Source organism: Achroia grisella, unplaced genomic scaffold (assembly GCF_030625045.1).
Source record: "Achroia grisella isolate CSIRO2021 unplaced genomic scaffold, CSIRO_AGI_Agris_v1 utg874, whole genome shotgun sequence".
NCBI classification, from domain to species: Eukaryota; Metazoa; Arthropoda; class Insecta; order Lepidoptera; family Pyralidae; genus Achroia; species Achroia grisella.
The window spans coordinates 3027726-3044305 of NW_026713051.1; the positions used below are offsets into that span (position 1 = coordinate 3027726).

At 32.0% G+C, this 16580-nt stretch overlaps 2 protein-coding genes across 2 annotated transcripts in view; one reads left to right on the plus strand and one right to left on the minus strand.

The window, feature by feature from the left end:
- Nucleotides 1–808: 808 nt before the first annotated feature.
- Nucleotides 809–10457, plus strand: LOC131852970 (ADP-ribosylation factor-like protein 5B). The gene is made up of 5 exons (XM_059203729.1): nt 809–1137; nt 2472–2680; nt 5512–5637; nt 7767–7876; nt 10202–10457. The coding sequence occupies exons 1-5, from the start codon at nt 1092–1094 to the stop codon at nt 10248–10250; spliced, it is 540 nt and encodes a 179-aa protein (XP_059059712.1). The 5' UTR covers nt 809–1091; the 3' UTR covers nt 10251–10457.
- Nucleotides 10458–11716: 1259 nt separating this feature from the next.
- Nucleotides 11717–16580, minus strand: part of LOC131852969 (alpha-mannosidase 2) — a 71729-nt gene continuing 66865 nt past the window's right edge. Inside the window, exon 8 of the mRNA XM_059203728.1 lies at nt 11717–16533. Within this exon, the coding sequence (XP_059059711.1) occupies nt 13820–16533 (2714 nt within the window). The 3' untranslated portion in view covers nt 11717–13819. The remainder of the gene's footprint in view (nt 16534–16580) is intronic.

The following is a 16580-nucleotide window of genomic DNA, read 5'->3' on the forward strand; positions in this document are numbered from 1 at the left end:
TTTCTATTTCTTTATTAACCATAATATAAATTCGGTTTTGTTTAACAAAATACATAAATAATTAACAATTATCTATTATTTAATAAATATATTATTAAATAAATGCTTTAACAAAACCGAATATATATTTTTGATAATAAACAAATAGAAAAATTATAAAACCGTATTAGATTATGACTTTCCTTTAAGAGCTACTGGCACCCCTAGATATTCTCTCTCTATCTCTAAGTTCTTGTAAAAGGAAGTTTAACCTATTTTAATGAAAATAATTGTATTACAGCCACTGATTATTCTATAATAAAAAAAAATGTATTACTAGTCTATTTATTTACTAGTTGATAAATCCCTGTGAAATGTTTTTATCTAAATTTTGTATAAAATTATGTAAATGTAAATACTATGTATTAAGAAATCTTTTGTACAGTATCCATACTTTAAAATACTTGTACAAGTATAAGCAGTACCTACAAAACCGTAGAAAATTTTCATCCCATATCAGCTATCATGGTTTCTGATTGTACTAAGTGCTTCTCGAAAATTTTTGAAATGTCATACATTCAAGCAAAAAGTATACTAGTTTGACGGTACTTTTTATCAAAATCTAAAAATATCGTGCTTGTGTACGAAGATCCTAGTACAATTACGATTGGCAACTCTTAAACTTTTTACTTCTCTATTTCCGACAATTTTACGTATATCGCAGTGAATGATAACGTGACACATGTACGAAATGAACGATAATTTGACACTTTTTTTTTGACATTTCTGACGTGACAGACAGCTCTACATTTATATAAACCCATCTGGCTAATCTTACAAATGCTTTTGTCGTATATGAAATGAGAAGTTGACTGACGCGTACTAATTATTTTACTTAGATTTTTCTTTGAAATGTCTTTTAGTTTTGTAACTATTTAAATAAATGTTTAAAAATATTTATTTCTTCGTGTACATACCTGAGAGGTAATAATATGACGGCCAATATCTTATATGTGTGCAATATTTCTTTATAGAATGGGACACCAGTAAGACAATTACTTTACATTCTACTCTTTGTTCCCTTTACTTCTTGATTGCAAACGTTCCTAACAATGGGCTTACTCATTTCGAAGATTTGGAGCTTGTTCGGCAATGAAGGTCAGTTGCATATTTTTACTTTATGATTATGTACGTAGTATATATACTTGACCCTTATTTGTTTTTACGATCATGAAAACATGTAATAATGGCAATAATGTAATGTATTTTAAAATATTTGTAGAGGTATGACTATATCTTACTCTGTCATGACTTTGCATTCAGATTCTGACCTAAATGTGTAAATGTATTCACAATCCCACTTCAATAAAAACTTGTTTGCTTTATAAATATGTTATCATGAAGGTCCCCTTCTGTTTCTTATGTACACACATTGTCAGGTTATCTTTTGTGTGTCTATATATTAATAATGTAATACATAACTTAGTGACAGAGCCTACTTAATATACTTAGAGTATATGTAGGACTATGAGAACAGATTGAACTTATATTATCTATCTACATTATATTTATATGTTGTATTGAATTCAGATTTTCTATAATAAATAATAATAACCCAGGACTATTCACACTGAGCCACATAAAGTAAAGCTTAACAACGCACAGAAATACTTGATACAATTTTTTGTAAATACATACTTAATATACACAGAAAACTACAATATGAATATAAATGTTTGTACTGTGGGAGGAAATAAAGATTGCAATAATAATTGTAAAACTGTATGTTCTCATTATGAATTAAGCCAACTCTAAATATGTAAGTTTCATATATAGAATCACATAAATATTAACTGTTTTGTACTAGATTATTCCGTTGTTACTTTAGCATTTTATAGTGACCCTCATATGTAGTAGAGTATATCACTTGAATATTCCGAGTGTGGTTATTTAAAATTTATGATATAACATAATATATAACTTTGCTTTGAATAAATAATTGAATTTTTAAGAAATCTTATTTTAGTAGATAACATTTGTGACTAAAATGAAACTAAATATTTGTTTTAATAAAATACCATATAAAGAATACTAGAATACACTCACCTACATCCATTTATGAACTTTATATTGTAGGATATAAACAGCTGAATACTTCTTTTGTTTATTTGTTATTCCAGCATTAATCAAAGTAACTGTTAAACATTTATATCTATTTTAATTCATATTGATCAATATATGGTAAGTATTAGGCTGTCTATCTTATCTATTTCTTATCACCAAATTCTTTAGTACAATACATTCAAATTCTGTTTCATATAGATATGTTAGGAGCAGGACATTTGTTTCTCATACATTAATGAATCTACATTCTTTTTACTCATGAATATTGCAATTTATTTCTTTTGCATTGTTTTAGTTGAAACTTACATCCTAGTCTTTGTCTATTGTGTATGGTTTTCTTTAATATATTTTCTTTAATCTGATTTCAGAACACAAACTCGTCCTGGTCGGCCTAGACAATGCTGGTAAAACAACGATTTTGTATCAATTGTTACTTGGTGAGGCTGTGCACACAAGACCTACAATTGGATCCAATGTGGAGGAGGTTGTTTGGAGAAATCTTCGATTTGTTATGTGGGATCTTGGTGGGCAACAAAGTTTACGATCAGCCTGGAATACATATTATACTAACAGTGAGGTAATTATTAAATTATTCTTACCATTTAGTATTTTATTCGGAGCCAATGTTATTTAAATTCTTACACTAAACATAGAGAACCTACTAAATACCATGTGAATTAATACGATATTGGGAATAATAGGAATATTGGGAAATCCTGTCATGGGTGCCAAACCCAAAACCCAACCCAAAGCATTTCCCAATATTCCTGCAAGTATATAAATAAAGTTCACCATATATTTTTTATTATATTACTATATATATGTGACTATGAAAAATTTATATTTTTAGAAATATAAAAGCTTAGCGAAACTTTGCTAAAAGTATAAATTTATAATTTAATTTTTGCATTATTAAATAAGTATATATTTGCATTTTTTCTCTATGTAGGCAAAATTTTTTTTTAAAATAATTTTTAGTGCTAGCGTTTGTATAAAATAACCTAATAAAATAGATAAAGTATACATAGTGTATACTTTATTCTTAAAATATGTTTCTTTGTGTAAATTATTATATGGCAAACAGGCTGCTGACCCAATTGATGTTACGTGGTAACTATCGCCAATATACATGAACAGCACTATGGACATTCCCAGTAAAACCACTTATGCATAACATTCCAGAGGACTGCTGATATTCCATGCCTCTTACCCTGTAATTTCACTGCCTTATGTTATTTCTAAACTCTGGCTAATTTAATTCGATTTTCAATACTTTTTATTCATTTGAACTTAACAATACTTTCAAATAACTGACAAACAGTCAACTGGCAAACAAGCTTTTAGGTTGATAACTATTGCCTATATACATGAACAGCACATGGACTTACATGTTATCTGAGTACTAAGATGTCATTCATGTCTCTATATGTGATTTCACTGCTTTATCTCACCCTTCAATCGGAAAATATCTTACAAATAAAGTTGCATGGCGACTAAAATGCGTGCGTAGACTTTAGTCCTATGTACAACCTTTTTACAATTTAAGGTCGATAAAAATATTAAGATTAATAAAAAAGTACATACTAGATGTGCCCGCGGTTTCACCCGCATGAAATTTATGGCCTATATGTTATTCTGATATATAAGCTATATTACTGTAAAGTTTCATCAAAATCCGTTCAATAGTTTTTGCATTAAAGAGTAACAAACATCCATCTATAATCACAAACTTTCGCGTTTATAAAATTAATAATAAGATTAATACATATGTGATTATTCAACACGATTGAGATTACTATGAAGTTCTTATAGCTTTAACGTTAAATAATTTGTACCATAGATTGTTTGCTGTTATATGCTCTAGAGAATCAAATAAAATCAAATATCATTTATTCCTGCAGGATTTATTACTTTTTGCGGCTTATGAACGTAAAATTATTTGTATTAATATTTATTCCCAACCGTCTCCGAATCTTCTTGTGGTGCCTGCTATTTTATCCGATTATGTATTTTATTAATAAATTAATATATTATAGTAGTATATTTTACACATTATATTTAACAATATTTTGTAAAAATTTCATCCTAATTCGTCCAGTTTTTCCATGAAACAGTAAGACATACAAATAATTTTCACCTCATCACGATTTTGTTATATTTTTGTTTACTTATTCAAAATTGAGCGGATAATTTTATATTCCAAATAGTTTTTATTATTTTCATATTCATCAGTCTATAATATAAATTTCCAGGCTTTTTGATTTGTTTATTTATATGGTTTGATCGCTATCATAATGTATGTATCAACATTTGTATAGAATATTAGAATTTTAACATTTAAAGTAATTTATCTGCAAAAAATATTGATACGAACATTAGCGAAAGCACCTATTGGCATTACATGACTATTGGCATTATATAGAACGTTTACGCGATTGTTTGATTTTTTTAAATATATTTATTTATATAGATAAACATATACATTTTATTTTTTTCTCTTCGCGCTTTGTAATCCATATTGTTAATAATCTAATTATTGTTTTGTTATATGTGTATTATATTAGAATAAGCAAAGCTCAAATTAAAAGTATAAACTAAGTTATTTATTAATTTAAACTGAATACTAATGAAATGCGGATGAATATACAACTACAATTACAATTAGAACATAAACTATTGTACTTAGCTTGTAGTTGATTAGTACTGAACGAATTTAATATACATATATGTTTTTTTCTGTATCATTGTAACTGTGTCCGTTGTAGAGACGGTGTAAGAATGCAATGTGTCAATAGTTTATCTCTAGGGTCTTGATAGAGGTGACTAGAGTACCCGTATATGATTCTTAACGGCCAGCTTGGTAGTAGGATAAATCGTAGTAATAGCATTTTTTTTAATGGATGTTAATGGATTTGTGCTCGCGTGTGCTAACGGTATACGCTGGCGGGGCATCAGTGGAGGATGATAGGATGAACAATCGGTCAGGGCAGATAACCATTGTTATACATTTACCAGGAATTTATCACTACGGTTTCCAGTGGAAACCCGTGTGGAGGTCAAACTGACATGGTTCTTTGATAGTAATGGGGTCATCAGTCCACATTACTAACAAATCCCTTCCCCCAGTAATAGGATTTAGCTTGCTTATCATGCTGCTTAGTAATAGGTTGTCCATTAGGGTTGGCACTTTTTTATGTAAATAAAGTACAGCAGTTTTTGACTATTATTATATTCATGCTTCATGGTGTTCTTAATTAATTATTTAGTATTGAAGGGTGATAATATGTCAGTGAAATTACTAACGACTAAGATACTACTAAGTCTTATACTTATAGTTGTTTATTGATACTTTTCATGTGATCCTGTCATTTCAGTTGTTTACTTAATCATATTTTACTATTTTTACAGTTCGTGATAATGGTGATTGACTCGACCGACCGTCAAAGACTAACAATAAGTAGAGACGAACTTCACTGTATGTTAACGCACGAAGAACTCAGTAAAGCCTGCCTCCTTGTTTTTGCTAACAAACAGGTGAATATACTAATATTACTCGTCCGATCGATCCCCCGTCCAATTTAAACTGGGATCTAAATTACGACGTCCTGAGCCGAGGTTCGAACCTCTAGCGGTGCCCTCAAACTAAAGTCGTATTCGTTAGTCTGGAGTTGGCCTTCAGCCGCTCCATAAGTCCTTCCTTTGGTTTGGAGTTCCATCTACACTTGTCCCCTATCCTCCGATGTACCTGTATAGGCTAGCTGCGGCGAACAGCATTAGAGTAGTCTGAAAAAAATACTATGGTAGATTAGTCCCGCACACTATACTTACGATAACGAAACTACTACATTTCAACATAAGTAAGTCTTATAAGATTAAAATTTGCTAAACTCTGGATTTGTAGAAGATCAATCTGTCTACTATGGAAAATGTTTCTGATGCAATGTGATTGGATTGCGTTGTTTCGCAACTTTTTATGATTTTAAATTATACACTAACAACGTATTTCCTTATTGCTTAATAAAAGAACTAGCTGACATTGTTATCGATTTATTCAGTTTAATATTGATCACGTTTCAAAAGAAGGTACAAATGAATTGTATTGATACCGATATTGAGTTTAGAACTGGCTATATATGAACTTTACAGCTGTAATTTTATTTAATCAATTGAATTTTAGTTTTCGAACACTATTAGTAATAATAATTGAAATTCTTATTCTTGTAGTTATGGTATAATATATTTGTATATATTTGCTTACGCGATAAAATAATTGTTATAGATAAAATGCCGCCTAATAGAAAGAAAAATAGTAGAGATCTTACACGTAGCGTACTCTAACACCAAAATAAATAAAGGTAGTAAACATATTAATGGGTAATAGGCATATTTAAATACAGTTTTTTATTATACATATAAAAACAGCAAACCAATACAAATATAAACATATTCATGAACGCAAATGTATACAATGCGCAGGGTTCGAATACACGATCATCGGAAATTAAGTTAATGTGCTAAACCGCTAGACCGTCGAGGTCAAGGTAACGTCAACAATACAAATGTTGTTACAAGTGTACTGTAAAAATGCACAAGTATCTTGAAAAGAGAACAATCGTGTGAACAAGAGTAGAGCAATCATTTGTATCTGTTATTAAGTATAATAATTACAGTGGCGTCACTAGTGCATTTATGACACGTGCCGGATGTAATTTTTTTTGTATATGATAATGAAATGGTCACCTGCCTACGCTTACGGTTTACGCTGGCGGGGCACCAGTGGAGGATGATAAAATGAGCATGAGGTCAGGTCAGTTAGCCTCGTGATAAATTCACCTGGAATTAAACACTATGGTTTCCAGGGGGAACCGCATCGAGGTCAAGCTGACATGGTTGCTAGCAAGGGAGTCGAGAGTCCACATTACTAATAATCCCCCCTTGCCGGTTGTAAATTAGGTTTGGTACTTGAATATTCGGTGGTATGATAGTTGACTTCATAAAGATATAACGTGAAGGGTAATAATTTAAATTCAATAAAGTACCGAAGTTTCAATTTTATCTCATCTTTTATATCTTCAAGGTTGCAATTGTTAGGGCTATTGTATAGATATGATCACTTTTTACTAAGGATATTAGAATTCTATACGACATGTGGCTATGGTACCATTCCATATAATCCATATATATGGTATAATTCCATATAATAAGAATAATTTGATTTGGTGATTTTATATGTATTATATATCAAGACGGCCTCGATGGTCCAGCGGCCGGCATACCGCTTTACTTCCGATGGTCGCGGATTTCTTCGCATTGCACAAACATTTGTATTCATGAGTATGATTGTTTGTATCGGTCTGGATGTTTTCTATGTATATTATATATGTTTACAAAGAAAATCTATGTATTAATATCAGTTGTCTAGTACCCATAATAAACTCTGCTTAGCTTGGGAAACTGGTGCTGTGTGATATGTCCAGGCTTATTATTATATACATACTCGATATGATTAGCCGGAATAAACAGACCGATAGACAAACAGACAAAAATTGTACAAAATGTTATTTTAGTGTATGTACTGTATTTACATTCATATGCTAGTAGTTAAAAAAACATAAATACCAAAGAGTTATAGTATTAATAGATAAATATATAATTGTTTTCAGGATGTAAAAGGCTCGATGACAGCTGCTGAAATATCGGAACAATTGGATCTAACTTCAATCAAACAGCACCCGTGGCACATACAGGCGTGCTGTGCTCTAACCGGTGAAGGGTAGGTGGTTCATACATATTGTAGACTAGCTGACCCCGCAAATTCCTACCGCCTTTTAATTGAAAGCATTTAATAAATGTCGTGTTTCGAGATTTTAATACTGATGACTGATTGTCTGACCTATGTGCAATTATCAAAACCAATCAATTTGGCACTGACAACTTTGTTCTCGATATTTAAGTTTTTTTTATTTCAAAATATCGTCCTGAGAATATTATCGATATTTTCACGATTCTTCTATTTCGCGGGGCGCAAACGAATCTAAAAATATATAATTGAAATCGGTCCAGCCGTTCTCGAGTTATAAATGGCGTAATTAAACAGACTGTTTTATTTATATGGAGAATGGAGTATGGATTAATGGATGGATATTTTATATATCTACACAGACTGTGTTACGGAAGGACTGTATTAAGGCTGGTTTAAAATGAGACACGTTCCTAGGTGAGGTAAAATAAGTGTAATCAGCTCGCTAGCAAAAATATAACGGTAATGAATATGGCATAAGAAAACAAACAGTATACAAAAACAGACTGTCAAAATATAAAATTCAAATATATATAAAAAACATAAAAACTATCAAAAAGGTTGCCATCGGCAACATCCTCCCCAATTTAGCTGACGGGCAACCGCACCAGCTTCTTGGGAGCTCAACGGCAATTGTCTGCCAGTGGTTTGATATCGAAGAGACATACACCGCCATCGTTGCCAGGGTGGACCGCCGATCTCTCACAGTATTCATGAAGGCTGTGCAGTTATCCCAGATAAATTTGTAGTAGTGTCCCTCTTGTTGTAACGACTCAATATTGCAACATCTATTTTAATACCTCGAGGTGTTGGCAGGCTATAGTAGCTTGTTGCTGCTAGCTCTTCAGTGCATGAAGATACCTAGTTCTGGCTTATGGTTCTGAGAAACAGCCCCCTGTATCTCTTCAGTTGTTGAAGAAGGTAAATGTGTGAGGTTTCTAGAAGTTGCCGACCTCGCAGTTTGGCTACGGCTGCCCATCAGTTGTGCCGAATTTAATAAACTAGAAACCGCTCGCGTGTCTGCGGAAGAGGTAGACATTTTAATACCTATTCCTGTCGGGTCTAATTTAAAATGATTTTTATTTAATTTATCTATTGCTAAAGTTGTCACATAATTCACATTAACTTTTGAATCCGTCCCTGGTACATTATTTGACGAATGTGAAAAACCAAAAATGACTCAACCCAATTTAGTTAAGTATGCCACGGGTTCAGAGGGACCATTCTCTCGAACTTGTGAAGGAAGGGATAAAAACCAATTATCAATACCTATAATAAGAGCTGGTTTGTACATTTTCGTAAGAAATAATATTTTTCGCACGTAACGTCTGTCGTGACACCCAACCTGGCAATGAAACGCACTGAGGATTTTGCCGATGGCAACCTTTTGATAGTTTTTTTGTTTATATATATATTTGAATTTTATATTTTGACGTTCTGTTTTGTATACCGTTTGTTTTCTTATGCCATATTAATTGCCTTTATATTTTTGATAGCGAGCTGATTACACTTATTTTACCTCACCTAGGAACGTGTCTCATTTTAAACCAGCCTTAATACAGTCCTTCCGTAACAGACTGGTTCAAAATAAACTTAATATCTTACTACTTACTTAAAAATAATCTTAAGGAGGAGAGACATACGTAGTTCCATGTCACCATTCAAGGGTAAGATGTAGCAGTAAAATACAAAGGGTATGGTAGAATGACAGTTTAGATCTTCGCAATGGTAATGCGTTATAGGTACCACTCACGGTGGACACATGGCAATGTAATTTTCAAGGTGTTGCTTATGTACATAAGTAATATAGCTACGGCGTACAATTTCTCTTTAATCACTTATATACTATTAATATTTATCCAGAATTACAGACATAAGAATAAGGCTGCATATATTATTTTAATTTGAATATTTTATCTAAGTTCATAGAGGGAGCAATCTTAGTATATATTTATTATAAATTAGTTAAAAAAATAAACAACAGAATTCACACATGTCAATTTTAAATACAATTCATGTGTTTATTATAGCACTAAAAATATAATAGCCAAAAATAAGCAAAAGGTACCATGCTCATTGCACAAACTAAAAAGTATATTTTTTTATAATTACAACAGCTTCAATGTAGAGCTCCAACTACTACTGGAGCTATCAGTACCATTTATCTTTCAATAGAGCGTAGAAATTAATTATCTTCTGGCTACCTATCTACACGCCATGCCATGTTACGGAACCTGCAGGGAGATATTACAGTGGCAGGATCATTTATATAATAGAGCATACTAATATAATTAACAGATTGCATTTGGGTTTGGAGTGGATTGCCAGCAGAATAAAGAAGAAATGACATGATGCCGACGTGTGAGAGTACAATTAGAAGACATTGTTGATGTTACTCTATTTTGGCGACGAAGTATATTTTTAATAAATAATAATATTTACTTTATAATTTGTAAATGCAATTTAAATTCAGTATAATAGTTTTAATATACATTAAGATGTGAAAAATTATAAGAGTTTACGATGTTTTTAGATGAATGGGATTTAATAAAACATGTTCTTACAATTTTAAATTTGTTTATTTCAACTACTTAATTTTCGAACAAAATGTTAATATCAATTGATGACTATTATATTATAATATGACAAGTACAACCTACATTCGTACATAAAAACATATAAAAGATTTAGTACACCATGCAAGTTGAGCGAATTACACGCAGACTACGATACGTTTCTATTTCATTATCAGATCACTCCACAAAATTCCAGCTGACCACTTAAAATACATTACAATAATTAAAAAAATACAACGACATGATACTGTATTTCGGAATAATTATTTGGTATACATATAAAAGACAGCATTCTAAAATCTCACTGGTAGGCATACTTATAAAATTACTAATTAACTATAGTGTTAACAAAATGATTTTGGAAATAAATACTGTAGTTAATATAAAAATGTACACTTCTTATAAAAAAGGAGAGGATATTAGGTCTAATTTCATTGTAATCGTTTATTTGTTTGTTACCGGTGTTGTTAGAAGAATACCGGAATGGAAATAACAATTTAAAATGCAACGCACACAACACAAGTAGTATTACGTGTAGTTATAAAATGTAGAAAACTTTCACAAAGTCCTAAAAATCAGTACTAGCAATATAAAAGCTATTGTACCATACTTATTTCTATAGTATGTATATATGAAGAGACGATACGTATATTACTCTTCTCAAAGAAAATGTGTTGCATTTTAAATTGCTCGCATTCTCATCTGTTACGAACAATGAACAATGACTGATTCGTTCATTTTAAAAATTGATTTAGGCCTGTATCATATATATACGAGTAAAATGGACGTAGTTTTATTTATGAGCGTAGAGATAAATTTTCTTATTATATATATTTCAGTCGTGACTTATATATGTATATTCATATAATGAAGAATTTTCTCCTTGTTTATACAATAAATAGCTTGTCTGTCTCTAACAATATAATGCCCAAAGGAGAAATGGACAATTTATAAACGAATATACAATCTATAACAAAGTTAGTAAGCTGTACTTTCCCCCAAGTGATATACAATGCTTTTTACTACAACTACGAGGAAAATGATAGGATAATTGGCTATAATAGTTTATAACTGCAATTTGGATTTAAAATCATACAGGCTATTAAATACTATACCATTATATTTTAATTATAGTATACACAAAAACTGTTTTAATTATAATTTAGAATATGTTAGGAAATTTAAAAATATGAGTCTAAGCACATTTTCTTGTCTCTTCATATAAATTCCATTTAGATTTAGATTATAGTTATATCCTCAATTGAAATTCTAACTTCGCTTTCCGTGTAGGTGTAGTAGAAACAACTTTGATTAATCTAACATTAAATAATCATCCTCAAAAGTTAATAATGTATACATTGATTATATAAACACAGATAAAATGTATAATCATCACACAACATCAGTATTAGAGATATAATTTGAAGACCATTGAATCATTTATCATTGAGACTGTAAAATTAGTAAAATATGTAAATAGCATACATTAGATAGATATACGGTGCTTAATGTAGGAAAATTATAAATTGTATGTACACATAATAAATAGATTTTATATATTGATATAATCTGATATCGTAATAAATGTGCCTATTTTATTATTAATTTACACTCTGAGAATAAAATATAACTTACATATACCGATCAATAATAATTTCATTTATGTTAAATAAATATTTAGCTATCATACTATAATAGACACAACCAAAATATCTTTACATTTTAAAAACAATAAAATTTCTTGCATTTAAAGTTATTTCAACTATAATTAGAATTAATAATTTTGCCGTTATGTAGACAAAATATAGTAGACATGCAGAACATTTAAAGTAACCTTAAAAATAAAATAGATTATAACTGGTCGTTGCTAACATCATAGCAGCCATACATTGTTCACTAAACTTTGGCCTCCCTTTTACACATAAGAGCTTGTACTGAGCTGCAAGCAACACATTTGAGATCATCGCTCCATTTACTTGGGGAAGCCATGTATGCATTTCACTACTGGGTCACCACAGTTTACCCTACGGTTTTCAAATAATGTGGCTTGTCCATAGCCGCATACATATATTTTACTGAATTAATTCCTAATGACTATAAATAACTACGAATATAATTACGCTCAATAATTTCAGACACATAATACATCCAAAGGTGCATATAACAAAGAGAATTCCATATAAAAGTTCTCATATTTGAGAATCAGAAATTTATATTTACCAATTAATATCTAAAAAGCGCTTACTAAATGCAATGCAACGAGACCGAGCGCCGATTACTATTTTTTGACTAAATGTATATAAAAAATGCGGTATTTTAAGAGAAAATTTTAGAGTATTTTAGAATCGGTACCATTATACTTGAGAATATAATTTATTTTTCCATCTCCAAAATTAATGAATTTTAACAACTCCTATTGTAAATTGTACATTAAAATGCAAATACTGTATTTAATAAATGTGTCATGCAGGCTATTATCACAGTACACTAAACATAACATAGTAAAATCACAATTCATATTAATATAATAAACACACTTAAAAAACAAACGTGGCGGGATGTTTTAGTATTACGTAACAAAATGAAATATTTATTTTACACTAAATAATCATTCACAAATAAATAACCTATAGTATAAACACATAATTACGAGTATATCACTAATAAAATTACGAGATTATTTAAAAATAATCTAAAGTATTCATAAAAATAATCTTTGAATACAGAAAAGATTGGTGACATTTTAACAATATTATTATGAAATCAATTCTATAGAACTAAATTATTTATAAAATATTACCTCTAGAAAGAAATTATCTTGCAGGAAATTATGGTCACGGTAATTCAAGGAACCAAGATTTGGCTAAATTCTGAAAATGTTGTTGCCATTTCTTCATTTGTACATAAACAGATTTGTCCATAAACACAAAATGGAATTGAATATAATATAGTATTAATATACTTATTTAAAAAATTAGATTCGTTAGGTATGATATAGCATTTGGTCCTGAGGTAGTTGCATGACTTCACACGATGTACTCATGAATTCGGAGTTCGCAAATGAATTATTTATCAGCTCATTAAAATATTATTATATAACATTCGAAATTACAAACTGCCTGATGCAATGATACGATAAAGTTGCACCAATAATCTGTTACGATATACCACTAATATACATTGTTATAATATAAGGTCAAAAATGTCGCACCTTTAATAATTAATTCAAATTGGATACACTTGCACGTCATATGTCTCGCCAAAGCACATTTAGGCGAGTATGATCGCATTTTACTTATTTTATAAAATTACAAACATATCCACTTATCACTAACAGTCTTTAAAAACGAATTTTAAACGTTTTCACCTCCATAGGGTCTATTTCAATCTCCTGCAATCCCGAAAGAGCTTTCTTTGTCTTTAGGCCAGTTAGGCTAACGGCTGTCAAGTTATGAATTTTTAGACCACTGAATATAGTTTTCGATGTGAACACAGCAGACCTTTTCATTGTGGTATCTCCAATAGAGCAGCTGACCCCAGATCTTTGGAGCACCATATAGCAAGCAGGACTTGGGAATTGCTCTAGAATATCATCGGTGATGGTACGTAGTGTCATCAAGTGAACACCGGAAGGGAAATTTTGCACGAAAGTTTGATGTGATTTCACCTCAATCTCTCCAACTTCGCTGGTATCAACTAGGTAAATGTTCACTGGGTAGTTCAGTGACTTACTCATATAGTCGGCCATCTGTGAAGGTAATTCGTACGACGCATCCTTTTCATTAGGACTGAAGTGTCTCTGATTAACGTGTTTGAATATTTTTTCACTCGTATGCCTCTTAGCCCTCGGTTTCGTCATGGGTTCCAATAAAAGCCAATTGTGGAATACCGTCGGTTTATTATCGACCACTCCCTCGCCGATGCCTCTAAAGTCATCGTACAGGGTCCTTCGATCTAGCATTACTTCCAATCGTCCAGGTTCGAAAGCAGCAGCTCCTTGTGCGTGGTTCGTCAGCAACGTTAAACGTGTCTCTTCGTCTTGCAGCCACGCCATAGTTGTTATAGGGTAGTAATTAGCCTCTATGCCTAATTTATCCACCTTTACTCTCTTTTGATACTGGAAACCGTTCTGATCGGTGTAGAACTCAGGTATATCACCATTTTGGATATCAGTCTGTATTCTCATGAACAACTCCGTTTCCCTATTTTTAGGAGGATTTTCGAAGTCGACTATGTTTTCTATGAAAACACCGCGCGAGAGCACTGGATCATCTACATTATACATCCTTACTGTATGCACCAGGAAAGGCAAATACATTGTTGTGATTTCTGTTGATATTGGTCCAGATACTATAATTATATTATCATCTTGCAATCCATTCCCGTTAGTGTAAGGATGCAATACATTTTTCTCTGGTGAATCATAATCAGGCATGAATAAATATGCACCGGAATGCCTCTGAGCGCTCTGATAAGCACCGAACTGCATTTCAACCACATTCTTCTTTCTTATGTCTTTTCTAAATATCTGTCTCAAGAAACCAGTGTTCCTATTTATCAACAAAGTGAGTACCGAATTTTCCAATTGTATATCTCCTGGCATCATTTTCTTGGTAACGAACAAAGGCTTTTCGGAATCAGACTTTATCTCATTACATCCATTACAAAATACTTCACAACGGTGTGAGATATTGGTGTGTTCCTCCAGATTGAATGTCACCGAACTCAAAGGTGGCAAAGTAGCAACAAAAAGGACGTCGAAACTAGTATCACTTATGGCTCGTTTGCCATCTTCACGAATGTCTATGTTGGGAGTAATTTGATATTGTATGTATTCTCTTTTGCGGGTATCATATACTCTCACATTTGTTGTATTAGACCTGACAGTAATAATTTCAGTTCTTGATACAGCCAGCGGATTGAATAGTATAACCTTCCTTTTATCCACGAAGGACACTTGTAACTTCTTAGCCGGCTTTCCATACGTTTCCCATTCGACTTCACTCTGGATAATGCTCTGTGTATGTAGAGATTCGTCTGGAATCATAATTGCTGTAAGAGCTGCCTCTTGCAATCGAAGGCAATGATTTATGCTTGCAAACAATTTAGTTCCATAATCATACATAACGTTCGCTTTTGAGGTACCAGTTATTGCATCATGATGTTGAAACAGGCCTAAGTTTCTTCGAGCAACGATAAGTTGCTCGTAAGATTTCTCTAATCTCTTCTCTGAAGCAACGAGCTTGCGTTTACTAGATTGTTTTATAAAATTGGAAACGAGCGAAAACAAAATTTCTGACGTTCGCAGTTGATGTTCGAATTCACGTGCGAGGATTTTAAGATAAGGCCGTGTGGTATAATATCCCGACCAATAGGCTGGCTTTCCCTCACTGAATATGTCAGAGTATACAAAGAAATCGCCTTTTAAACTTGGAATATTCCTGTGTCTTTCTCTCATTTCCTTGAAGTAGTCTAGGGGCGTACCAAATTGGACGTCAGCATTGAATAGCTCTTTATGATTGTTTATGTAATTAAACATTTTCATATAATTAGTATATTGAGCATCAAATTCAACGCCATATTCATATCGGAAATCATCGCCCAGGGGCACAAGCACCACATTATGAGGAGTGAGGGATCCGATTCGATCATACTCTTCTATCAAAGTCTTCGATTTAGAATGAAGATTATGGTCGTTAATGTCTTCCTGTTTGGAAGTGTATTCGGAGTATTCACCGGGTATTTTCCTAAAATCAAAACTGAGACATACAGAGGGATGGGGGCCGCAGGTGCTTTTAATGGAATATATGTCAAACGGGAGATTATGCACGACCATGGAGGGTTTCTTAGTAGACCATCCCGGGATCCAGTAAAACTCTTCAATTTGCCGCTCCGCTAGCCATTGTTTCCAAGCGTAATGAATCCTTTGAATGATGGTCCCCTCAAGGCCACTCTGGTCCAGTAAGTAAGGCACTGTAGGTCCATGACCGAATGGGTCAATAGACCAGCCAGTTTTCGGTTCAATCCCTAAGTTAGTTTTAACCCAGTGATGACCTGAAAATGAGCACATTTATAATTTTATAGTAATTCGTTGTTTGGTT

What these genes read in the sequence shown, in the direction of transcription:
- LOC131852970 (XM_059203729.1), top strand. Translation starts at nt 1,092, where the DNA reads ATGGGCTTACTCATTTCGAAGATTTGGAGCTTGTTCGGCAATGAAG. An exon ending in CATATTATACTAACAGTGAG is followed by an intron (nt 2,681 to 5,511) that starts GTAATTATTAAA and finishes CTATTTTTACAG; the next exon opens with TTCGTGATAATGGTGATTGA. An exon ending in TTGTTTTTGCTAACAAACAG is followed by an intron (nt 5,638 to 7,766) that starts GTGAATATACTA and finishes AATTGTTTTCAG; the next exon opens with GATGTAAAAGGCTCGATGAC.